At 39.2% G+C, this 21,418-nt stretch overlaps 1 protein-coding gene across 1 annotated transcript in view; it reads left to right on the forward strand.

The window, feature by feature from the left end:
- The first annotated feature begins 244 nt into the window (after positions 1–244).
- ASXL2 (ASXL transcriptional regulator 2) overlaps positions 245–21,418 on the forward strand; it is a 126,604-nt gene continuing 105,430 nt past the window's right edge. Inside the window, exon 1 of the mRNA XM_060169139.1 lies at positions 245–520. Within this exon, the coding sequence (XP_060025122.1) occupies positions 464–520 (57 nt within the window). The 5' untranslated portion in view covers positions 245–463. The remainder of the gene's footprint in view (positions 521–21,418) is intronic.

Below are 21,418 nucleotides of genomic sequence, written 5' to 3' on the forward strand. Positions count from 1 at the left end.
AGCGTAGCGTCGGACCTCCCCGATGCGCATGCTCTCTAAGCGAGGCGGAGCGCGGAGGGCGGGGGAGTGGCCAGGCGCGGCGGCCAGGCGCTGGCCGGCTCGTTCTCCCTGCAACCCCGCGCGGGAGGCTGGGGCGCGCGCGCGCTCGTTCGCGCGGCCGGCTGCGTACAGTAGTGACGGCCGCGCGGGAGCGGTCACATGACCGTAGCGGCTGCCTGTACAGTAAGGACCCAATATGGCAGCGGCGGTAGCAGTGGTAACGGCAGCAGGAGGACCGGCCGCCCCATAGACCGCCCCCCGCGCACCACCCCCGCCGCTTCCTCTGCTTGGGTGCTCCTCCGGCCTGACTTCCCCTTTCTCCCATCTTTCCCGGCACCGCGGGAAAAACAGCGCAGGGCAGAGCAGGCAGGGAGGGCGGCCGCAGCCCGGACACGGGAGCCTCCCAGTCAGTTCAAGACCCGACATGAGGGAAAAGGGCCGTAGGAAGAAGGGCAGGACCTGGGCGGAGGCCGCCAAGACGGTAAGGAGGAGGGAGCGGACGGGAAGGCTGGGAGGATTTCGTTCCCTCGCCGCCCGCCGGTTGCAGGGGAAGGGAGGTCAGTGGCCCTGCGACCCGGCTGAGGGGGCACAAAACCGCGCTGTGAGGGCGGAGGTTAGTGTCGGGTTTGTGGTCCCTGTGGGAATGGAGGCGCCCGGCGGAAGAGGGTCACCGCGGGACTGTGGCTTCTCCCTGCGTCTGCGACGAGTCCTCTTGGTGTTTTGAAGCTGCTTCTCGGGGTCACGACGCTCTCGCCCCCACTCTGTGGTAGCCCCCGCCCCGGCATGGGGAAGTCTCTTGGGCTTGCACAGTAACCGGTTCTTCTCCCTTGTGTGGCTGAAGAGCCCCCATTGGATGCAGATAGGAGAAGGCTTGTGCGTGTACCCAGCCCCGGAAAGAAGAGGGGAGCGCTGGAGCTGGGTAGAATTCACCCGCTATAGCAGACACGCCGCCTGACCCCGGGCCCCTTGCCTGTCTGGGCTCCCGGCTCAGGCCGGAGGTCACGAGGCTCTTGTTTTACGTTTGTTGTTGGAGCTGAAAGTGCAGGAGGTGTTTAGAAACGAAGTAACAGGTGGGACTTGTAGAATTTTTTTTTCTGTTTCCGTAGAGACCTACTCTGAACAAGGCAGCAATGCATGGTGGGACCTGTAGTTTACCCGGCCTTGACTTTTCCGTAGCTAAAGTGATGGTGGCCTCACGAAGTTGTAATTAGTGGATAAAACCATCTTTTTTTTTTTCCTTCTAGATTTATTGTAACGAAATTTAGAGGTAGGTTTTAAAAAATAGAGTATTGAGGATGAATGAGAAGTTATGTTTTATGAAAAAGTTAAAAGCGTCCACTATGTAGAAATGAAAGGTTTGGAAAAGTAAGGTTGCAGCAGAAAAGTAATAGGATATAACACAGCATTTTAGTGTTGGGAAGTGAGAAGGACTGGAGGCATTCTCTTTAATGGTGAATCATGTCAGTAATACTTATTCAACATGGAGAGCCCTTCTATATGAACCTTTATTATGTGTTGTGTTTTATTTTTTAAAGGGGAGTTTTCTGAAAAGTAATAAATGCTCACTGTGGGAAAACTTGTGGAAAATTATAGAATTTTAGTATAAAGAAGGAAATAAATCATGTATTTCACTTCTCAGAGCTCTGTTAACATTTGGTATATTACCGTCTAGTCATTTTTGTTTATTTCCCCCAATCTGGGTCCTATTGTTTATTCAATCTTACACACTTGTTTTGTAAACCTTGTGCATTTGTTTTGTAAATGTTTTGTGTTAGGGGGTTGATGAGTCTTCAACTTGTATGTGCTTTAGTTGGAACTGTGAAAGAAAGTGAATAAATAAAAGCACATTTTATTTGTTGGGTGTCTTCACTTAACCATATATCTTCATAATTGTGACTGCTGGTCGTTTCTCTCTAAAGAAAAAACTCTAGAAATAGTTTTTTTGGGTGGTGGGGAAATTGGTCCTTCACAGAAGACTCTTTTACTTTGTTCTACTTGATCAATACTACCTCAGGACCTCTTTTATTTAAGGAAGGATGGTAAATTTTATTTACAGGTAAGCAGATCCCAACTCTAATTATGTTAATTAATTTTAAGTCTCTAGAATGTCCTGAGTGCTTTTTGAATTATCTCTTTGGATAAAATAATCATTGAGAGATTGTGACAGGAAAAATTTGCATCTACTGTTTAGATTTTCCTATAATAAATTAGTGTATTTGCTCATTTATAATAAATATTTCAAGCCTTAACTAGTTATGTGGAAGTACTTAAAAGATGTAAAGACTAGTTTAATCAATAGAGCTCTGAGTTCTGAAGGGATTAGTATGTTAGTGGCTTGGTATTTTTATTTGATTCTGGCAAATGTATAAGACTTCAGTCTAAATCAAAATGAATTTTAGAAAGAGAATGGTGACACTAAAACTTTTCTTCTTTTTTCTAGTAGCCAAAATCTAGAAAACACTCTATTCTTTTTTTTCTTTCTTTTTTTCTTAACATCTTTATTGGAGTATAATCGCTTTACAATGTTGTGTTAATTTCTGCTGTATAACAAAGTGAATTAGCTATATGTATACATACATCTGCATATCCCCTCCCTCTTGCACCTCCCTCCCACTCTGTCTATCCCACCCCTCTAGGAGGTCACAAAGCACAGAGCTGATCTCCCTGTGCTATGCGGCTGCTTCCCACTAGCTATCTATTTTACATTTGGTAGTGTATATCTGTCAATGCTACTCTCTCACTTCGTCCCAGCTTACCCTTCCCCCTCCCCATATCCCCAAGTCCATTCTCTGTGTCTGAGTCTTTATTCCTGTCCTGCCCCTAGGTTCATCAGAACCACTTTTTTTTTTTTAGTTTCCATATATATGTGTTAGCATACGGTATTTGTTTTTCTCTTTCTGACTTACTTCACTCTGTATGACAGACTCTAGGTCCATCCACCTCACTACAAATAACTCAATTTTGCTTCTTTTAGTGGCTGAGTAATATTCCATTGTATATATGTGCCACATCTTTATCCATTCATCTGTCTATGGACACTTAGGTTGCTTCCATGTCCTGGCTATTGTAAATAGAGCTGCAATGAACATTGGGGTACATGTCTCTTTTTGAATTTTTTCTCAGGGTATATGCCCAGTAGTGGGATTGCTGGGTCATATGGTAGTTCTATTTTTAGTTTTTTAAGGAACCTCCAGACTTATTCTCCGTAGTGGCTGTATCAATTTAATTTCCACCAACAGTGCAAGAGGGTTCCCTTTTCTCCACACCCTCTCCGGCATTTATTGTTTGTAGATTTTTTGATGATGGCCATTCTGGAACACTCTACTCTTGTTTGTTTGTTTTACCATCTGTAAAATGAAGGATTAAAGTAAACCTCAGTGTTGAAAAGGTTGCTGTTTGTAGGAGGAATAGGTAGAAGTAAATGTGAAAGGGATAGACAAAAGTAAATCTTTTAATATTTTCAGATGCATAATAATGAGATCAGAAAATTAGTGGTTTGACAAATGGAAAGTTTAACTTTGACCTAAATTAGGAAACTGTGTATATTTATAAGATCAAGAGGACCAGGAGAAGTAAGTCTTAAACTTATTTCACAGGCATTAAAGTCAAATGTTCTAGTAACAGTTTCAGAAAGGATATATTAAAGTTATTTACTGAGTATAGGCAGTATCTGCTTTTTATTTCATTGTGTTCTTGGTACCTGCATTGTAGAGCTATCCTGTTTTAGGGAGCATTATTAAAATGGGGTTGTATTCCTGACCAATGATATAGCAACAGATAAATAAAATTATTCATTCAATAATATATATGTATATACATACATGATTTGGGGTGTTGTGTGTATGTGAGAGAGGTATACAAATTGATATGATTGCTATGAACAATCTGAAAAAGCAAAATAAGATTCATAATTATTATAAAATTATGCCAAAAGGCTGATTAAATGTAGAGTGTAGACTTGTAGAGTGTAGACTTCCAATAACTAAGGACACCAGACAGAGAAATAATGGGGTTGAGATTCAACTGAACTTGAATGCTCATTCACATTCACTACACTGGATTGTGTCCCTACTGATCTTATATTTGTTTCATATAAATACACTAGTTATAAAAAGCATTATTCAAGTATTTAATTAACAGTCTTACACGTTTTACATTTTATTATTATTATTTTTTTTTATTTTTGGCCATGCCCCATGGTGTGCAGGATCTCAGTTTCCCAACCAGGAACCGAACCCGGGCCATGGCAGTGAAATCCTGGAATCCTAACCACTAGGCCACCAGGGAACTCCCATTATATGTTTTAAATTTTAAAGGTGGCAGTGATGGTGGTGATGAAGTGATTTGGATGAGAGATCTGTAGCATAGTGTTTGGTGCAATTTAAATAGAAAAATTTGTAGTAAGCCAGAGATATTGAGAACCATTACATTAACTTTAGAACTATGTTCAAAGTTCTGCTCATTCTTTTTAAAAAAACAAAACAAAACATTGTATCATGTAAACATTTGGTGACATCCCTGAGGAATTTAGCTGTTTTTGCAAAGCAGAGCTTTCGAAATAATATAATCATAGTATATATACTATGTATATATAGTATATATACATAGTATATATACATAGTATATAATAGTATATATAATGGTATAATGATGATACCATTTTCTTTTTGATTTTTCTCTTGTCACCCACCACAACTAGGGCAGCATTAAAAGGGAAAAATGTCCTTTTAGGACAAGTTTGTTGTGATTGCAGATGCAAAAGGCAGAGAGGCAGACCTTAGAGATTGCACTAGAGGTACCTTTGCGAATCTTTGGGGAGTGAAGTGGTCAAAGTATAAGTGAAGTCTGGGTGTTAGAGATGAGGAGCACAGCAGATCTTTAGCATGCGATTTGTAGACTGAAGAAAAAGTGGTTTGTTTTTATGTTTGTATTTCTATGTAGACTTCACTTAGTGGTTAATACTATTTTGAAAGCACATAGGTTTTTATTTATGTTATTTACCTAAAGTCATTTAACTTTAGGGAATAAGTTGGAAAATAGAAAGTTTCTATTAAAGGAGTTACTCTCATAATGCTAATTATTTTATGGAGGAAGTATTGAAAACAGAAAAGAATTACTTAAAAGTAAAATGATAAAATATATGTAATGATTAGAAAGAAAAACATCTGAAAATACACTTTAGAAAAAACAGACGTATTAACTTAGAAATTATCAGTACTCTTAATCTTTACCATGAGTAATTTTCTTCTGCTAGGAGTATGGCCGGGCCTGGTAATATTTCTTGGATCTATATTGACTAGGCCAGAGTCCTTGTATGTCTGTATTTGTATTATATTTATAGTTGTATTAGAATCTCCAGGAGAGAGTTTGCATCTTGGAAAAACATATTAAAGAAATCTATTCTTTTGTAATGTTGTTTGTTTATTTATTTATTTTTGGCTGCATTGGGTCTTCGTTGCTGCCCACGGGCTTTCTCTAGTTCCGGCGAGCGGAGGCTACTCTTCGTTGTGGTGTGAGGACTTCTCATTGGGGTGACTTCTTTTGTTGTGGAGCATGGGCTCTAGGCGCGTGGGCTTCAGTAGTTGTGGCACGTGGGCTCAGTAGTTGTGGCTCGCAGGTTCAAGAGCACAAGCTCAGTATTTGTGGCGCACAGGCTTTGTTGCTCAGCAGCATGTGGGATCTTCCTGGACCAGGGATTGAACCCATGTCCCCTGCATTGGCAGGCAGACTCTTAACCACTGCGCCACGAGGGGAGCCCCTACATTATTATTATTATTAATTTTTTCTTTTTTTGTGTGGTACACGGGCCTCTTACTGTTGTGGCCTCTCCCGTTGCAGAGCACAGGCTCCGGACACGCAGGCTCAGCGGCCATGGCTCACGGGCCCAGCCGCTCCGCGGCACGTGGGATCCTCCCGGACCGGGGCACAAACCCGTGTCCCCTGCATCGGCAGGCGGACTCCCAACCACTGTGCCACCAGGGAAGCCCCCTACATTATTTTTAATTTCAGCTTTATTGAGGTATAACTGACATAAAATTATAAGAGATACATTTATGAAATTGCTATCTGCAAGTCTGTTTGTCCTCAGTGATTTGATGTAACATTCTTTGCTTGAGCGATTTGCATTCTTGCCTTAATGTTGAAGTAAAGTTCCCCTGTGTTTTGCTCTTGAATTTTGTATTATTTTCGGTTCATCTTTCCTTCTGTCCTGTTCTCATGATCCTGTCTTGAAAGCCCAGAAATTAAGGAAAAGGAAGGGAAAAAAAATCTTTTTTGAACACATATTTCTGTGAGAGGTGCTGCTGCTGCATCTCCTAGAATTATGACAGGAGCTGAGAAAATGATGTCAGATTTGCAGAAGTCCTTGCTGTTTCCTCATCCACAAAATCTACTTTTAAAAGGCTGTACAATTTTGCTGTCGGTGAAAGGGCATTATATTTTCACTACAAAAGCTGTCTGGGAGGAGGCCACTGTGTGTGGAAGATATAACTACAGGGAACTGATCAGTAAGGTTTGTTAAAACCTGCTATCTTTGTCCTTTTTACAAGAGCCTCTGAATGCCCCTCTAGTTCTGTTTTCTTTCTTCCCATATCTCATAGAGGCCATCCTCATAGTTTATAGTATTGTAGTATTGTGCAATTTAGTATTTTTAGTACAGTTTGATTTATCATGTTTTAGTGTTTTTTAAAAGGTTATTGAATATACTTAGTTTTAGAACTCTTAAGATGACTTAAAAACAATAGTGTTTAAATTGAGTTACTGTTACAGTTATATAGGCTCGTTATTAAAAAAAAATAGAACAGCAGTATGTAGAGTTTAGTCTTGAATGAGTCACTATACTGAAAATAGGGATTAAGTGAAAGTCTGCATACACAAATATTGAAAATAATTTAGTTACCAAACAAATTAACTATAGTTATAGTTGATAGTATGAATACAGCTTTCTGTACTTTTAAACTTGTATGTAGAAATATGTATAAACATGTATACCTGTCTATATTTTATGTACAGTTCTTCAATTTGCATTCTTTATGAATGTCAAGAATGCCTTTTAATGCCACTACTTATGTATCTGTTTCATTCTTCTTAATGATTTCTTAATATTCCATTGTTTTTAGATGTACCATCATTTAAAATAGTCATTTATAGTTTTTTTTCCCCTTTTGTAACAGATACTTCAGTATATATATCTGGGCGTATGTGTATGTACATTTGTGTGAATGGAATAGTTAAGATAAAGAGTTTGTGAACTTGAGTTAGTGGCAGTTTATATTCCCCTCCAAAAGTTTGAAGGTTCTTGTTTCTTCCCACTTTTCTGTTATCCAAGAAATCTATCAGTCTTTACTCTGCCATTTTGATATATTAACAAAGCATTTCTTTTGTTATTTTGTTCATTAGAACTTGATGGAAATGTTCTATATCTGTGCTGTCCAGTGCTGCACTAAGCCACTAGTCACATGTGGCCATTGAGCACTTGAAATGTGGCTAGTTTGACGAAGGAACTGAATTTTGAATTTTATTTAATTTTAATTCATTTAAGCTTAAATAGCCACATTTGTTTAGTAGCTACTATTATAGAGTAACTTCCTACGCTTATTGACTGTTTGTATATTTTTCAGTAAACTTGTCTATTCAGATCTTTTGCACTTTTTTTTTTTTGCTTCCTGGTCGTTTTTATACTGATTTCTAAGAGTGATTTGTAGGTTAAGGAAACTGGCCCTTTGTCATATGTGTCACAGATCTGTTTCCCATTTTTGGCTTTTGACTTGATTTATGCAGTTTTTTTTTAATTCTGCAGACATTTTTTATGTTTTTTAAAATATTTATTTATTTATGGCTGTGTTGGGTCTTTGTTGCTGCGCGCGGGCTTTCTCTAGTTGCGGCGATTGGGGGCTACTCTTCATTATGGTGCACAGGCTTCTCATTGTGGTGGCTTCTCTTGTTGCGGAGCACGGGCTCTAGGCGTGTGGGCTTCAGTAGTTGTGGCATGCAGGCTCAGTAGTTGTGGCTCGCGAGCTCTAGAGCACAGGCTCAGTAGTTGTGGCACACAGGCTTAGTTGCTCTGCGGCATGTGGGTTCTTCCTGGACCAGGGCTTGAACCCGTGTCCCCTGCGTTGGCAGGCAGTTTCTTAACCACTGCACCACCAGGGAAGTCCGACATTTTTTTTGTTAATGTAAATAAATTTACCAATCTTTACCTTTCATGCTTTTCTAGGTTTTGAGTCCTATTAAGAAAAGCTTTCTCAAAGATTATAAGTTGAGTGCTTTTAAAGTAAATGATTAGCCGTGAAGGTTTATCTTCCCCAAATAAAATACATATTTTACTGTGAACAAGTAGGAGGAAATTCAGTTTATATATGTTAGTAAGTCTGTGCTCCTTGAAGGCAGAGACTTCTAAATGTTTCTACCTGCAGAGCTTAACTTGCTTTCTTGTACGTGAGTGCTAAATCTTTGTTCACCTTTTTTTATTGGATATAAAAGAGAAGACACTGTTCTCACATTCAAGAGAGCACAATTTGAGTAAAATTAGTCAACTATATTAAGTATTGTTTGCCAGGAAAACCGGTTGAATATCTTTTTTGTGAAAAAAAGAAAAAAAGAAAGTTACTTCAAGACACACCAAGGTATTTGCCTCCCAAGACCCTTTTGAATTACATTTGGACATACGGAAGTTTCTGTGATAATTCTTACTTCTGACCTTGCTTGACAAAAACTAAAATAGGTTAATGGTAAATACAGATGTACTTAGTCCTGGGCATCAAGGGACATTGTAAGCCTTATTAATTATAGCGTCTTCTCAGTAATTTGATCTATGTTTTAGTAAAAAATTAGGTTGTGAAAGACTTTTCATTTGAAAATTCTTTGGCTGCTGACATTTAGCAGTTGATACCACATTTAGAATGGACTTTCATTGGAGTTCACAGCTTGGGATGGCCCACATCATCTTGAATCTTTAACCCACTGATGTCTGAATTATTCAGTAGCTGGTTTAGCCATATTCAGTTTCAAATAAAGTGCTTAATGGTGTTAGTGACTTATTCTAAATAGTAACATAAAAATTTACATGTGTTGCTATTGATTTATAGTGATTAGTTTCCTATATGATTTGAGTGGTTCTGACAAATTTTGTAAGTTTAAATGGATGGTACCCATGAAATGGGTTGATATTTTAGGAAAGGTTTTCTCTTTTACATTGTTTGTGTGTGGGGGAGAGAGAGAGAGGGAGAAAGAAGATGTCAAAAAGAGATGGATTACAAGATAAAGATAATAGAAGAACACTTTTCATGCGTATCAATAATCACCTATGAAAGACACAATGAGGAACATAGGACTGTTTTTTTGGCTGAGCGGTGCAGCCTGAGAGACCTTAGTTCCCCGACCAGGGTTCGAACCTGTGCCCCCTGCATTGGGAGCGCAGAGTCTTAACCACTGGACCACCAGGGAAGTCCCAGGACTATTTTTAATAGCAACTTGGGAATAACCTTAACAATCTGGATCTGATCTTTATTGAGTTTATTATGTCAGCTTGAACAAGTTATTTAAACCAGTGCTCAAACATTAATGTGTAAAAGAATCATCTGGGGAGCTTATTATAATGTAGATTATTATTCAGTAGGTCTGCAGTGTAGCCAGAGATTCTGCATTTGTAAAAAGTTCACAGGTGATGCTGGTGGTTTGGTCTAAGAGCCACATTTGGAGTTGCAGGGATTACACTAAGCGTTCTCAATTTCCCCAAACTGTAAAATAGAGATAACAATAGAATTTACCATTTGAAGTGTTAGGTGATTAGGCTAGAATGTGTGAAAAGTTCTTTGTACAATGCCTAGTATGTTGTAAGCACTGTTTGTTAGTATTACTGAAAAATTAGTAAATGTAGATCATTTTATGTTTCTGAATGGGAAAACTAAATATTGTAAAGATGTTATTTCTTAGCAAATGGGTGCAGAGGTTTGAAACAGTTCTAATGAAAAGCCTCAAACCTCAGGGACCCCATTTGCCACTTGTTTCCCAAGGTCATTGTGGAATCACACAGAGACCTAAACTAGCTATGGACAAGTTTGGGAACCCACTGAAAGATCCATCTCATGCTTTAGGAGATTCTGCCCCAAATCTCACTCTCTTGACTTATACTTTGTGAACTGCTGTGGCAAGGAATGGCAGGCAGCCTCTGGTTGCTGAATGGCTCCTGGCCAAAAGTCAGCAAGGAAACAGAAAGGGACTAAAACCTGCCAACAAGTAAGCTTCCTGGTAAGCTTGGAAAAGAATACAAGCCCAAGCCTCAGATAAGTTCACAGTCCCAGCTGTCACTTCAGTTTCAGCCCAGTGAGACCTTAAGTAGAAGACCCTGTTAACCCATGCCCAGAATCCTGACGCAGAGAACTGTGAGATAACTTTGTATTGTTTTCACCTTTTATAATAAAATATAATCAAAAAATAAATTTGTGTTGTTGGGGCTGTATAATAGCAAACTAAAAGTATTACTGAAATTTGGTGGAGGAGGGAACATGGTAAGGTTGGTCTCAGGGAGGGTTTGGCCTGGGTATTCAGGGGTAAATATGGATAAGGGTATTCCAGGCAGAAGAAAGGCTGAAAACATGCAGCATATGTTGTATGCATGCTATTTACCTTTGAGTATTGTGAAGTGTAGTGAAAGAAAAGGCCAGAAAAGGTAAGCTGGGACTAAAATGTTGTGAGTTGTACAAATTGGGCGGACAAATATTTTTATCCTAGTTGTAGAGAGTTTTTTTTTTTTTTTTTTTTTTTGTGGTACGCGGGCCTCTCACTGTTGCGGCCTCTCCCGCTGCGGAGCACAGGCTCCGGACGCACAGGCTCAGCGGCCATGGCTCACGGGCCCAGCCGCTGCGCGGCATGCGGGATCCTCCCAGACCGGGGCACGAACCCGTGTCCCCTGCATTGGCAGGCGGACTCCCAACCACTGCGCCACCAGGGAAGCCCTGTAGAGAGTTTTTATGCAGGCAATAACATCTGTGTTTTGGGCCATTTGTGGGGTGTATTGTAGAGAGCTGAAGAATCTAGCTATGGTGAGGTTATAAGGGTTAGAGTGGGGCTCTCTTGAGTTAGAAGGATGGGTGGGAGTACACTTTTTTTTTTTCTCATTTTATACCTATTCTCTGTACATCTATCCCACTTACAGGTCTCCAACAGAAGCCTATGTATTAAGTTCTGCCAGTCTCCTAAAGTTTTCATAAATACAGGAGGTTCTGGAATGCTCTTCAACACAACAGTGTTGTACGATTCTTGAGAGGAAAAAAGAAAGTAAATTCTTTCCGCAGTTATTCTAGCTCATGTTGATTTTTCTTTTCTCTGAATTCTCATACCACTGTTCTTTCCATTCTACTATCCTGTGTGCCGCTGGTCTTCAGGTTTGTTGAGGTGGTAGAATCAGTCAGGAATCTGTTGCACAACTCCAGGGGAACCATTCATATTTACATATTGTATTTATGTGAATATTGCCTCCTGGAGTTGTGCACCACAGTGGCTCTGGGTTCCATGATGCTTTTTGTGAAAACATCATTAAATATTTGTGACAACACCATTAAATATTGATGTATTTATTTGATAAAAGGTAAGAATAGTTTTGCCAGGAGAAAACCTATTACAAGTTTGTGATAGGAAAGTCACACCTTGAGAACAGATGTGTGGGCGGCAAGAAGGGCATCTTTTCCAATCTTTCATTTAGTATTGGATTTACTTCATGTGTATTTCCCAGGTCTGTTTCCTGGCAGACAAGAGGTGGTAGCAAATGACAAAGGTTTAATGAAAATGCTTCCTATTAGCTGTATATTTTTTGTGAACACTTATTACCAGGTTGAGAAAGTTCCCTTTTATTTCTAGTTTGCTGAGAGTTTTTGTCATGAGTGGATGTTGAATTTTGTCAAATGCTTTTTCTGAATCAATTGATCATTTGCTTTACTTTTTAGACTTTTAATATGGTGGATTACATGGATTTTCAAATTTTGAATTGCCTTGCATTCCTGGGGAAAGAAACCTCACTTGGTTGTGGTGTATTACACTTTTTATACATTGCCAGATTGGATTTGTTGAGGACATTTATGGTTATGTTCATGAGGGATATTAATTTGTAGTTTTCCTCTATTGTTTCTGTCTGGCTTTGGTATCAGGATAGTGCTGATCTCATAAAAAAGGAAGTCTTCCTTCCTATTTTACTTCCTGAAAGAGATTATAGTTGATCATCACTATTCGTGGATTCAGTACAGTTGACCCTTGAACAGCTCAGGTGTTAGGGGCGCCAACCCTCTGCACAGTCAAAAATCCTTGAGTAATTTGTAGACGGCCCTCCATATGAGCGGTTCTTCCATATCCATGGTTCCTCATCCATAGATTCAACCCCCTTGAATCGTGTAGTACCGTAGTATTTACTGTTGAAAACATTGCACATATAAGTGCACCTGTGGGGTTAAACCTGTGTTGTTCGAGGGGCAAGTGTATTTGTGAATTCACCTGCTTGCGAAAATATACTCCTAACCCCAGACATTGCTCGGCACTTTTGTCCATTCATGGACATTTGCTGAGTGGCAAAGCAGTTGTCACCTGACACTGAGGTCTCTGCTGAAGTTGAACAAGGTGATCTTCTGCCTTTTCATTTCAGCTCTCATAGTGAAAACGTGTCCTTTTTGTGGTCTATTCAGTGCGATGGTGTTTGCATTTTTGTGCTTTTTGTTGGTGCTCTATTTAAAATGGCTCCCAAGTATAGTACTGAAGTGCTGTCTGGTATTCTTTTTTTTTTTTAACATCTTTATTGGAGTATAATTGCTTTACAATGGTGTGTTAGTTTCTGCTTTATAACAAAGTGAATCAGTTATACATATACATATGTTCCCATATCTCTTCCCTCTTGCGTCTCCCTCCCTCCCACCCTCCCTATCCCACCCCTCTAGGTGGTCACAAAGCACCCAGCTGATCTCCCTGTGCTATGCAGCTGCTTCCCACTAGCTACCTGTTTTACGTTTGGTAGTGTATATATGTCCATGCCACTCTCTCGCTTTGTGTCTAGTATTCTTAAGTGCAAGAAAGCTGTGATGTGCCTCATGGAGAAAATAACTCTGTTAGATAAACTTTGTTTAGGCATGAGTTGCAGTGCTTTTGGCCATGAGTTCAAAGTCAGTGAGTCAATAATATGTATTAAATATCTTTAAACAGAAACACACATAAAGACAAGGTTATATATTGATCAGTTGCCAAAAATATGACCAGAGGCTTGCAGGAACCTAACTCTGTATTTCATCTAGGAGCGGTGCTTCAATATTTGCTAATTTAGTTTTCATGGTGACTTTATAGAACATAACTATTGTGAATAATGAGAATGAACTGTATGTAGAACTAGTGTTATTTCTTCTCTAAATGTTTGATAGAGTTCACCAGTGAAACATTCTGGGGTCTGGAGATTTCTTTTGTGGAAGCCTTTTAACTATAAATTCAATTTCTTGTATAATTGTAGAGCTATTCAGGTTATCTGTGTCTTCTTGGGTAAGTTTGAGTAGTTTGTGGTTTTCCAGGAATTGGTCCATTTCGTTTAAGTTGTTGAGTTTGTCTGTAGTTTGTAGTATTCCCTTATTGTTCATAGAGTCTGTAGTAATATATCCCCTCTTTATTCTTGATAACTGGTAGTTTGTCTTTTCCCATTTTTTTCTGCTAGAGATTTACCAGTTTTTTTTTTAATCAATTGAAAGAACGAGCTTTTGGTTTCATTAATTTTTTTCTCTTTTTCTATTTTCACTCATTGATATTTACTATCTTTATTATTATTAGTGGTCACTTTTCATTCTCCCCTCCTACCAGCCTCTGGTAACCACTAATCTACTTTCTGTGTCTGTGGGTTTGCCTATTCTGGACAGTTCATGTAAATGGAGTCATACAGCATGTGGTCTTTTGTGTATGGCTTCTTTCACTTAGCATAATGTTTTCAAAATTCATCCATATTGTAGCATGTATCTTTTTTATGGCTGAATAATATTCCATCATATGGATGTACCACCTTTTATTCTCTTCATCAGTTGATGGTTATTTGGATTGTTTATACTTTTTGGCTATTATGAATAATGCTGCCATGTACATTTCATGTACAACTTTTTGTGTCAACATATGTTTAATTCTTTTTGGTATATAGGAGGGGCATTGCTAGGCCATATGTTAACTCTATGTTTAACTTTTTGAGGAATTACCAAACTGTTTACCGTATCAGCTGAGCAAGTTTACAGCACTACCAGCAATGTTTGAGGGTTCTAATTTCTCCTTGCCAACACTTGTTGTTTTCCTTTTTCCCCTAAAATAATTATATCCGTTCTAGGGGATGCAAACTGTATTTTCCTAATGAATAATGATATTGAGCATCTTTTCATGTACTTACTGGCCATTTGTATATCTTTTTTTTGAGAAATATCTATTCATATCCTTTGCCCATTTAAAAATTGGATTATTTGTCTTTTTGCTGATTTCTAAGAATTCTTTATATACTGCATACAAGTCCCTTATCAGACACATTATTTGCAAATATTTTTTCCATTCTGTGGGTTGTTCTTTCACTTTCTTGGTATGTCCTTTGGCACACAACTTTTTAAATTTTGAGTAAGGGTTTATTTTTTTAATTTAATCATTAGATAATTTCTGTTTCTCTATTTTCATGTTTACTCTTTTGTTATTGATTCATCCAGTGACGTTTTGTTTTGGTTTGGTTATTTTTCAGTTGAAAAATTTCCGTTTGGGGCTTCCTTGGTGGCGCAGTGGTTGAGAGTCCGCCTGCCGATGCGGGGGACGTGGGTTCGTGCCCCGGTCCGGGAGGATCCCACATGCCACGGAGTGGCTGGGCCTGTGAGCCATGGCCGCTGAGCCTGTGTGTCCGGAGCCTGTGCTCCGCGGCGGGAGAGGCCACAACAGTGAGAGGCCCGCGTACCGCAAAAAAAAAAAAAAAATTCTGTTTGGTTTTTCTTTATATTTTCTACTTTGCTGAAACTTTGTATCTTTCCCTTCATTTCAAGCGTGTTAACCCTTGGAGCATTTTTATAGTAGCTGCTTTATTTATTTATTAGGTTGCACCGGGTCTTAGTTGTAGCAGGTGGGCTCCTTTGTTGTGGCTTGTGCTTTTTTTTTTTTTTTTAATTGAAGTATAGTTGATTTACAATGTTGTGTCAGTTTCTGGTGTACGGCAAAGTGATTCAGTTATCCGCATCTATATTTATATACTTTATTTTATTTATTTATTATTTTTGGCTGCGTTGGGTCTTCGTTGCTGCGTGCGGGCTTTCCCTAGTTGCAGCGACCCGGGGCTACTCTTTGTTGCGGTGCCCGGGCTTCTCATTGCAGTGGCTTCTCTTGTTGTGGAGCACGGGCTCTAGGTGCACGGGCTTCAGTAGTTGTGGCTCACGGGCTCTAGAGTGCAGGCTCAGTAGTTGTGGCCCATGGGCTTAGTTGCTCAGTGGTATGTGGGATCTTCCTGGACCAGGGCTCGAACCCATGTCCCCTGCATTGGCAGGTGAATTCTTAACCACTGCGCCACCAGGGAAGCACTATATTTATATATATTCGTTTTCATATTCTTTTCCATTATGGTTTATTACAGGATATTGAATATAGTTCCCTGTTCTGTATAGTAAGACTTTTTTTTTTTATCTACTTTACATATAGTAGTTTGTATCTGCTACTCCCAAACTCCTAATTTATCCCTCCCTCACCGCCTTTCCCCTTTGGTAACCATAAGTTTATTTTCTATGTCTGTGAGTCTGTTTTGTAAGTAAGTTCATTTGAGTCATATATAATAGCTGCTTTAAAGTCTTTGTGAAACTTTTCCAATATCAGTGTTATTTTGATTGTGTCTTTCTTTTCCTAAGCAAGCTGAGATTTTCCTTGTATACCAAATTTAGATTGTATTCCGGCCATTTTGAATATTGTATAATTGACACTCTGGGTCTTGTTTAAGTTCTGTGGAGAATGTTAATAGTTTTGTTTTAGCAAGTAGTTGACTGAATTGGGTTCAGGCCTCAGGTTCTGACCTGTGGGTTGTCTGTTCTGTGGGTTGTTGTTTCAATGTCAGTTAACTTTTCAAAGCCTTTTTAGTGATGTTTGGATTTGTCCCTGTGTGTACCATCAGTGGACTGTCTGGGATTTGGGTGGTGGTCTTGCCCATGGGTTGTGAAACCATGGCCTGTGGGCTAAATCCAGCCCACTGCCTGTTTTCAAAAATAAAATTTTACTGGAACGCAGCCATGCCCATTTGTTTATGTATTTTTTGTGGGTGCTTTCATACTATAATAGTCATAGTTAAGCAGTTGCAACAGAGACTGTTGGGCCCACAAAACCTTAAATTTACTATATGGTCCTTTATAGAAAAGGTTTGCTGATCCCTCATCTATCCCATAGTCAGTTCTCAAAGACTTTCTGTACTTTTTAGTGTTCAATCCATGTATCCACAGCTCAGGTGTTAGCCAAGGAGTTCATAAGCAACTTTAAGGGATCACTTTCCTGAGTTCTTTTTTCTGCAGTCTTCCCAGTACTTTCAGATTCCCTGGGGCCTCCCCTTTTTCATTTATTTGGCCAGAAATTTGGAGCTTTCTTTTATCCCACTCCTCTGTGTACTTCCTACAACTATGCCTCCATCAGGCCAAGCAGCAGGAGACGTGAGAGGGAAAAAGAGCATAGTTCCTTTGATTGGAGGGGAAGATTTCCCTCCTTCAGAGTTACGGGCATCTGCTTTCTCCGTTGCTGTTGTTGCCACAGGATTACTTGGGGTTTGAGGTACAAGAGAACAGGGAAAATTAAAAATAGAAGAAAGAAAGAAAATGAGGAAGTTTCTGTTCTGTTTCTGAGCATTTTGAGACACCTGTCCTGATGGAACACTCTCTTTCCACACTGATGCCCATTTCCAGGTTTTGGGCTGTGTTGAGTTCGGATTGAGATACTGGAGGGGAAAAATTGCTAACATCATTGCCAGTTTGGAGGCACTTTGCATTCAGGTGTTCCTCAGTCTGCCTGCTACTATTTATTAATACTTTGTTGGGACTTCCATGGTGGCCCAGTGGTTAAGAATCCTCCTGCCAATGCAGGGGACACGGGTTTGAGCCCTGGGCCAGGAAGATCCCACATGCTGTGGAGCAACTAAGCCTGCGAGCCACAACTACTGAGTCTGTGCTCTAGAGCCCGTGAGCCATGACTACTGAGCCCATGAGCCCTAGAGCCTGTGCACCTAGAGCCCGTGCTCCACAACAAGAGAAGCCACTGCAATGAGAAGCCCTCGCACCGCAACAAAGAGTAGCCCCTGTTCTGCGCAACTAGAGAAAGCCCGCATGCAGCAGTGGAGACCCAACGCAGCTATAAATGAATGAATGAATGAATAAAACATACATACATACTTTGTTAGATTTGATTTACTAATATGTATTTTGTTGAGAATTTTTGCATCAGTGTTAACAAGAGATAATTGGTCTGCAGTTTTCTTTTTTTATAATGTCTTTGTCTGGTTTTGATATTAGGGTATCGTTGGCCTCAGAATGAGTTAGAAAGTATTCCCTCGGGTTCTTCTGGAAAAAAAATTGTAGAGAATTGGTATAATTTCTGCCTTATAATGTTTGGTAGAATTCACCAGTGAATCTACCTTAGCCTATTTTGGAGGATTATTAATTAATCATTGCTTTTTTTAGATTGTTTCTTCTTGTCAAGTTTTTTTTTTTTTTTTTTTCTTGTCAAGTTTTGACAGATTATGTCTTTCAGGGAATTGGTCTGTTTTATCTAGGTTGTCAAATTTGTGGGCATAATATTCCTTTATTATTCTTTTACTGCACATGGGGTCTGCAGTGATGTCCTCTCTTTCACTTCTGATACTAGTAATTTTTCTTTCTTTTTTTTTTATTTTAAAGCTTTAGGCTTACTGACTATATATAACTTTTCAGAGAACCAGCTTTTAGTTTTGTTGATTTTTCTCTATGGTTTCCTGTTTTCAGCTTCACGTTTCTGCTCTAATTTTTATTATTTCTTTCTTCTGCTTACTTTGGATTTAATTTGCTCCTCTTTTTCTAGTTTCCTAAGATGGAAGCTTAGATTATTGAATTTAGATATTTTTCTTTTCTAATATGAATTCAATGCTGTAAATCTCTTTCTATGCCCTGCCTTTCCTGTATCTCACAAATTTTGGTAAGTTGTATTTTCATTTAGTTATATTTTAAAACTTCTCTTGAGACTTCTTAACTCATATGTTATTTAGAAGTGTGTTGTTTTATGTCCATATAGTTTGGGATTTTTCCAATATCTTTCTGTTACTGATTTCTAGTTTAATTCCACTGTGGCCTGGGAGCAGTCATGGCACGATTTCTATTCTTTTAAATTTATTGAAGTGTGTTTTATGACCCAGAATGTTCTCATTCTTGGTGAATGCTCTAGTGATCTTGAGATGAAACCATTTACTTTGCAGAATCCTTAGCTGCTCCATTCAGGTTTTATAGCTGCATTCTTCGGGAGTGATAGGGTGGAATATGCTTACCCCATCTTACCTGGAATTAGAACCCATCCTATATTTTGGAGTATTTCCTGTGGAAAGATTAGAAATACAGTTACTGTAATTTGCTATGTGGTATACTGCTTTATTTAAGGGTTGTACTAATTTATAATGCCACCAGCAGTACATGAGATTAGTTTTGCCCCATAGTGGATACATTTTAAAGCTAACATTTTTTGTGTAGAAGTTATAGAGAGGTAGCTGGGAAGTTCATCTGTAATAGAATAATATTGCCTTACACAGCTAGAAAAGTTTAAAATATAAGTAGTTAAACGTATACATATTAGCCTGAAGTTTTCCCTATAAAATTTGGATATCTCCCTCTGTTTACTTTGTCACCGCACCCTCCCTTTACCAACCTCCCTTTGTAACATGAGGTTTTTTTTGTTTGTTTTAAAATTTCCTTTGAAAGGTAGACAAAATGGAGATGAAGAAGACATGGCTGCTGTAAAGTGAAGGAAGGCTCCAAACTAATGTACACTGGGGTGGGGTGGAGATAACATTTTCTTCTGAAACCTTTTCTGACTTTCTCCATATAGAGACCAAGGGACATAGTATTGTTATAAATATTGTCAATTAAAAAAAAAAATCAGGTTCTTAGCTTTGTAAGCTAATGGAAGGAGTGGTTCTTTGGTGAGTGTCTTAGGTTGGCTTAGGATAGGATCAGTTTGCAAACACCAAATCTCAATGTCATATCATTGGAGATTCAATACATGGAACATTTAATTTAGTTAAATGTTTATTGAGGACTTACTGTATGCCAGGCATGTGGATGTAGCAGTGAACAAAACAGGAGAAAAGAAAAGATCCCTGTCTGTATGGAACTTAATTTGTGGATGGGGGTGGAAGACAGACAACATGGTAAATAAATAAATTATATGTTTTGTTAGAGGTAAGTGCTATGGGAAAAAAATTAAGCAAGATGGCTGGGGAATGCTGGGCGAGTTTGGAGTAGTTTGCAATTTTAATTGGGTATTCAGGCAAGGCCTCACTGAGAAGCTGACTTTTGACCAAACATTTGAAGGAGGTGAAGGAGCAAACTTTGCAGATACTCAGGGAAAGAGCATTCTACACAGAGGGAGCAGTCAGTGTAAAGACTGAGGCAGGAGTGTGCCTGTCTTGGTCTAGGAACTGTGAGGAGGCCAGCGTAGCTAAAGTAATGTGATTGAGGAAGAGAGATGTAGGCGATGAAATCAGGGAGGCAACGTGTTTATTGCTAGGGCTAGACTGTTGCCTAGAATTCTTGGTAGATTTTCCTATCTTCTTGTTACAATTTACTTTCCAGCTCCTCTCATACTGAATGTCCTGCCTAGAAGACTCAAGGACTTCTGGAATGATTCTGGATTGGCACTGGCCTGTGGAAGGTAGTTTCCATGGGGTATCATCCTTCTCTGTTGCAGGGAATAGCCAAGGTTTCAACAAAAAAATTTGTAAAGTCCTTCAGAGGCTTTCGGAAAATTATGACATTTTTATATTAAGTTTTAACACAGCCATTATTCAGAATGTATTAGTTTCCTGGTTTGTTCAGTGTTCTTTATGCTGTATTTCTACAGTAAATTACTTCTGTCTGTATTACGGCAACTAGGATCTATATGTCTGTTGGATCAAGTATTGTTGAAATTGTGTCTGACTTCCCTTCTGACGGGATAGCGGTTTTACTGTTAAAGTATTGAACACCTACCACATATATAGCAGAAGTAATGCTAGCTAACTCAAATCAAAACATGATAACAAATAGGACAAAAAAAAAGGAAAACAGGCTAATTTTACTAAGCACTTGTGTATGTAAATTGTAAATACAGCAATATAATAAAACAACACACCACGATTAATGAGAATTAATTATTCCAGGAACGCAAAGCTCCTTTGTTTTTAGAAAATTATCATCAAATTATTAGGTCAAAAATGAGAAAACTATATGTAGAGATGTCAAAAATGAGAAACTATATGTAAAGATGGGTACTTGCCCAGCTCCCTAGGCAAGGATTTTATTTTCTAGACTCCCTTGTATGTAGGTGGTGCCAAGTGACTTTTTTTTTTTTTTTTTGGCAGTACGCTGGCCTCTCGCTGTTGTAGCCTTTCCCGCTGCGGAGCACAGGCTCCGGATGCGCAGGCCCAGTGGCCACGGCTCACGGGCCCAGCCGCTCCGCGGCATGTGGGATCCTCCCAGACCGGGGCACGAACCCGTGTCCCCTGCATCGGCAGGCGGACTCCCAACCACTGCGCCACCAGGGAAGCCCCGCCAAGTGACTATTTTTAAAGTGAAATGTCAGCATAAATAATGTGTGTCACTTCTGGGTCAAGGTATTTAAGAGCAGGGTGCGCCTACTGAATAGAAACCAGCTGCACTGAACTGTTAATAATTTAGTTCACAGATGAATAACTGTTTATAACTGAATAATAACTTGTATTGTGTTAAGCTAATGAAATTTTGGGATTTGATTATAGCACCTAGTGTTACCTAACAGGTATGAGCTATATGATTATCTCACATGTCAAAAAAGCAGTTATTTAAATTCAATATCTGTTTAAAACCTTTCAGTTAAAAGGAAGTGTTAAAACACATACATACCCAGGCAAGTAAGCTTAAGTAGAATTTCTTTCTCTATATGGGTGACTTAGATATAATTGACTCTGTGTTTGGTTTACTTAAATTTATTTTCCTCCTAAAATAGTAGTCTTGGGAATGGTGGAAATAAACTCAGCATATTGCCCTTTTAAAAAAAATAATAATATGACACAACAAAACTTCCATTACCTGACCACTTTTTTTTTTTTTTTTGAGTTTGGGCAGAAAGATGCTTTTATAACGTAAAGACTGTTTTAGCCTAACTGCCAGCATGATAATGGTGGTGA

Source organism: Lagenorhynchus albirostris, chromosome 13 (assembly GCF_949774975.1).
Source record: "Lagenorhynchus albirostris chromosome 13, mLagAlb1.1, whole genome shotgun sequence".
NCBI lineage: Eukaryota > Metazoa > Chordata > Mammalia > Artiodactyla > Delphinidae > Lagenorhynchus > Lagenorhynchus albirostris.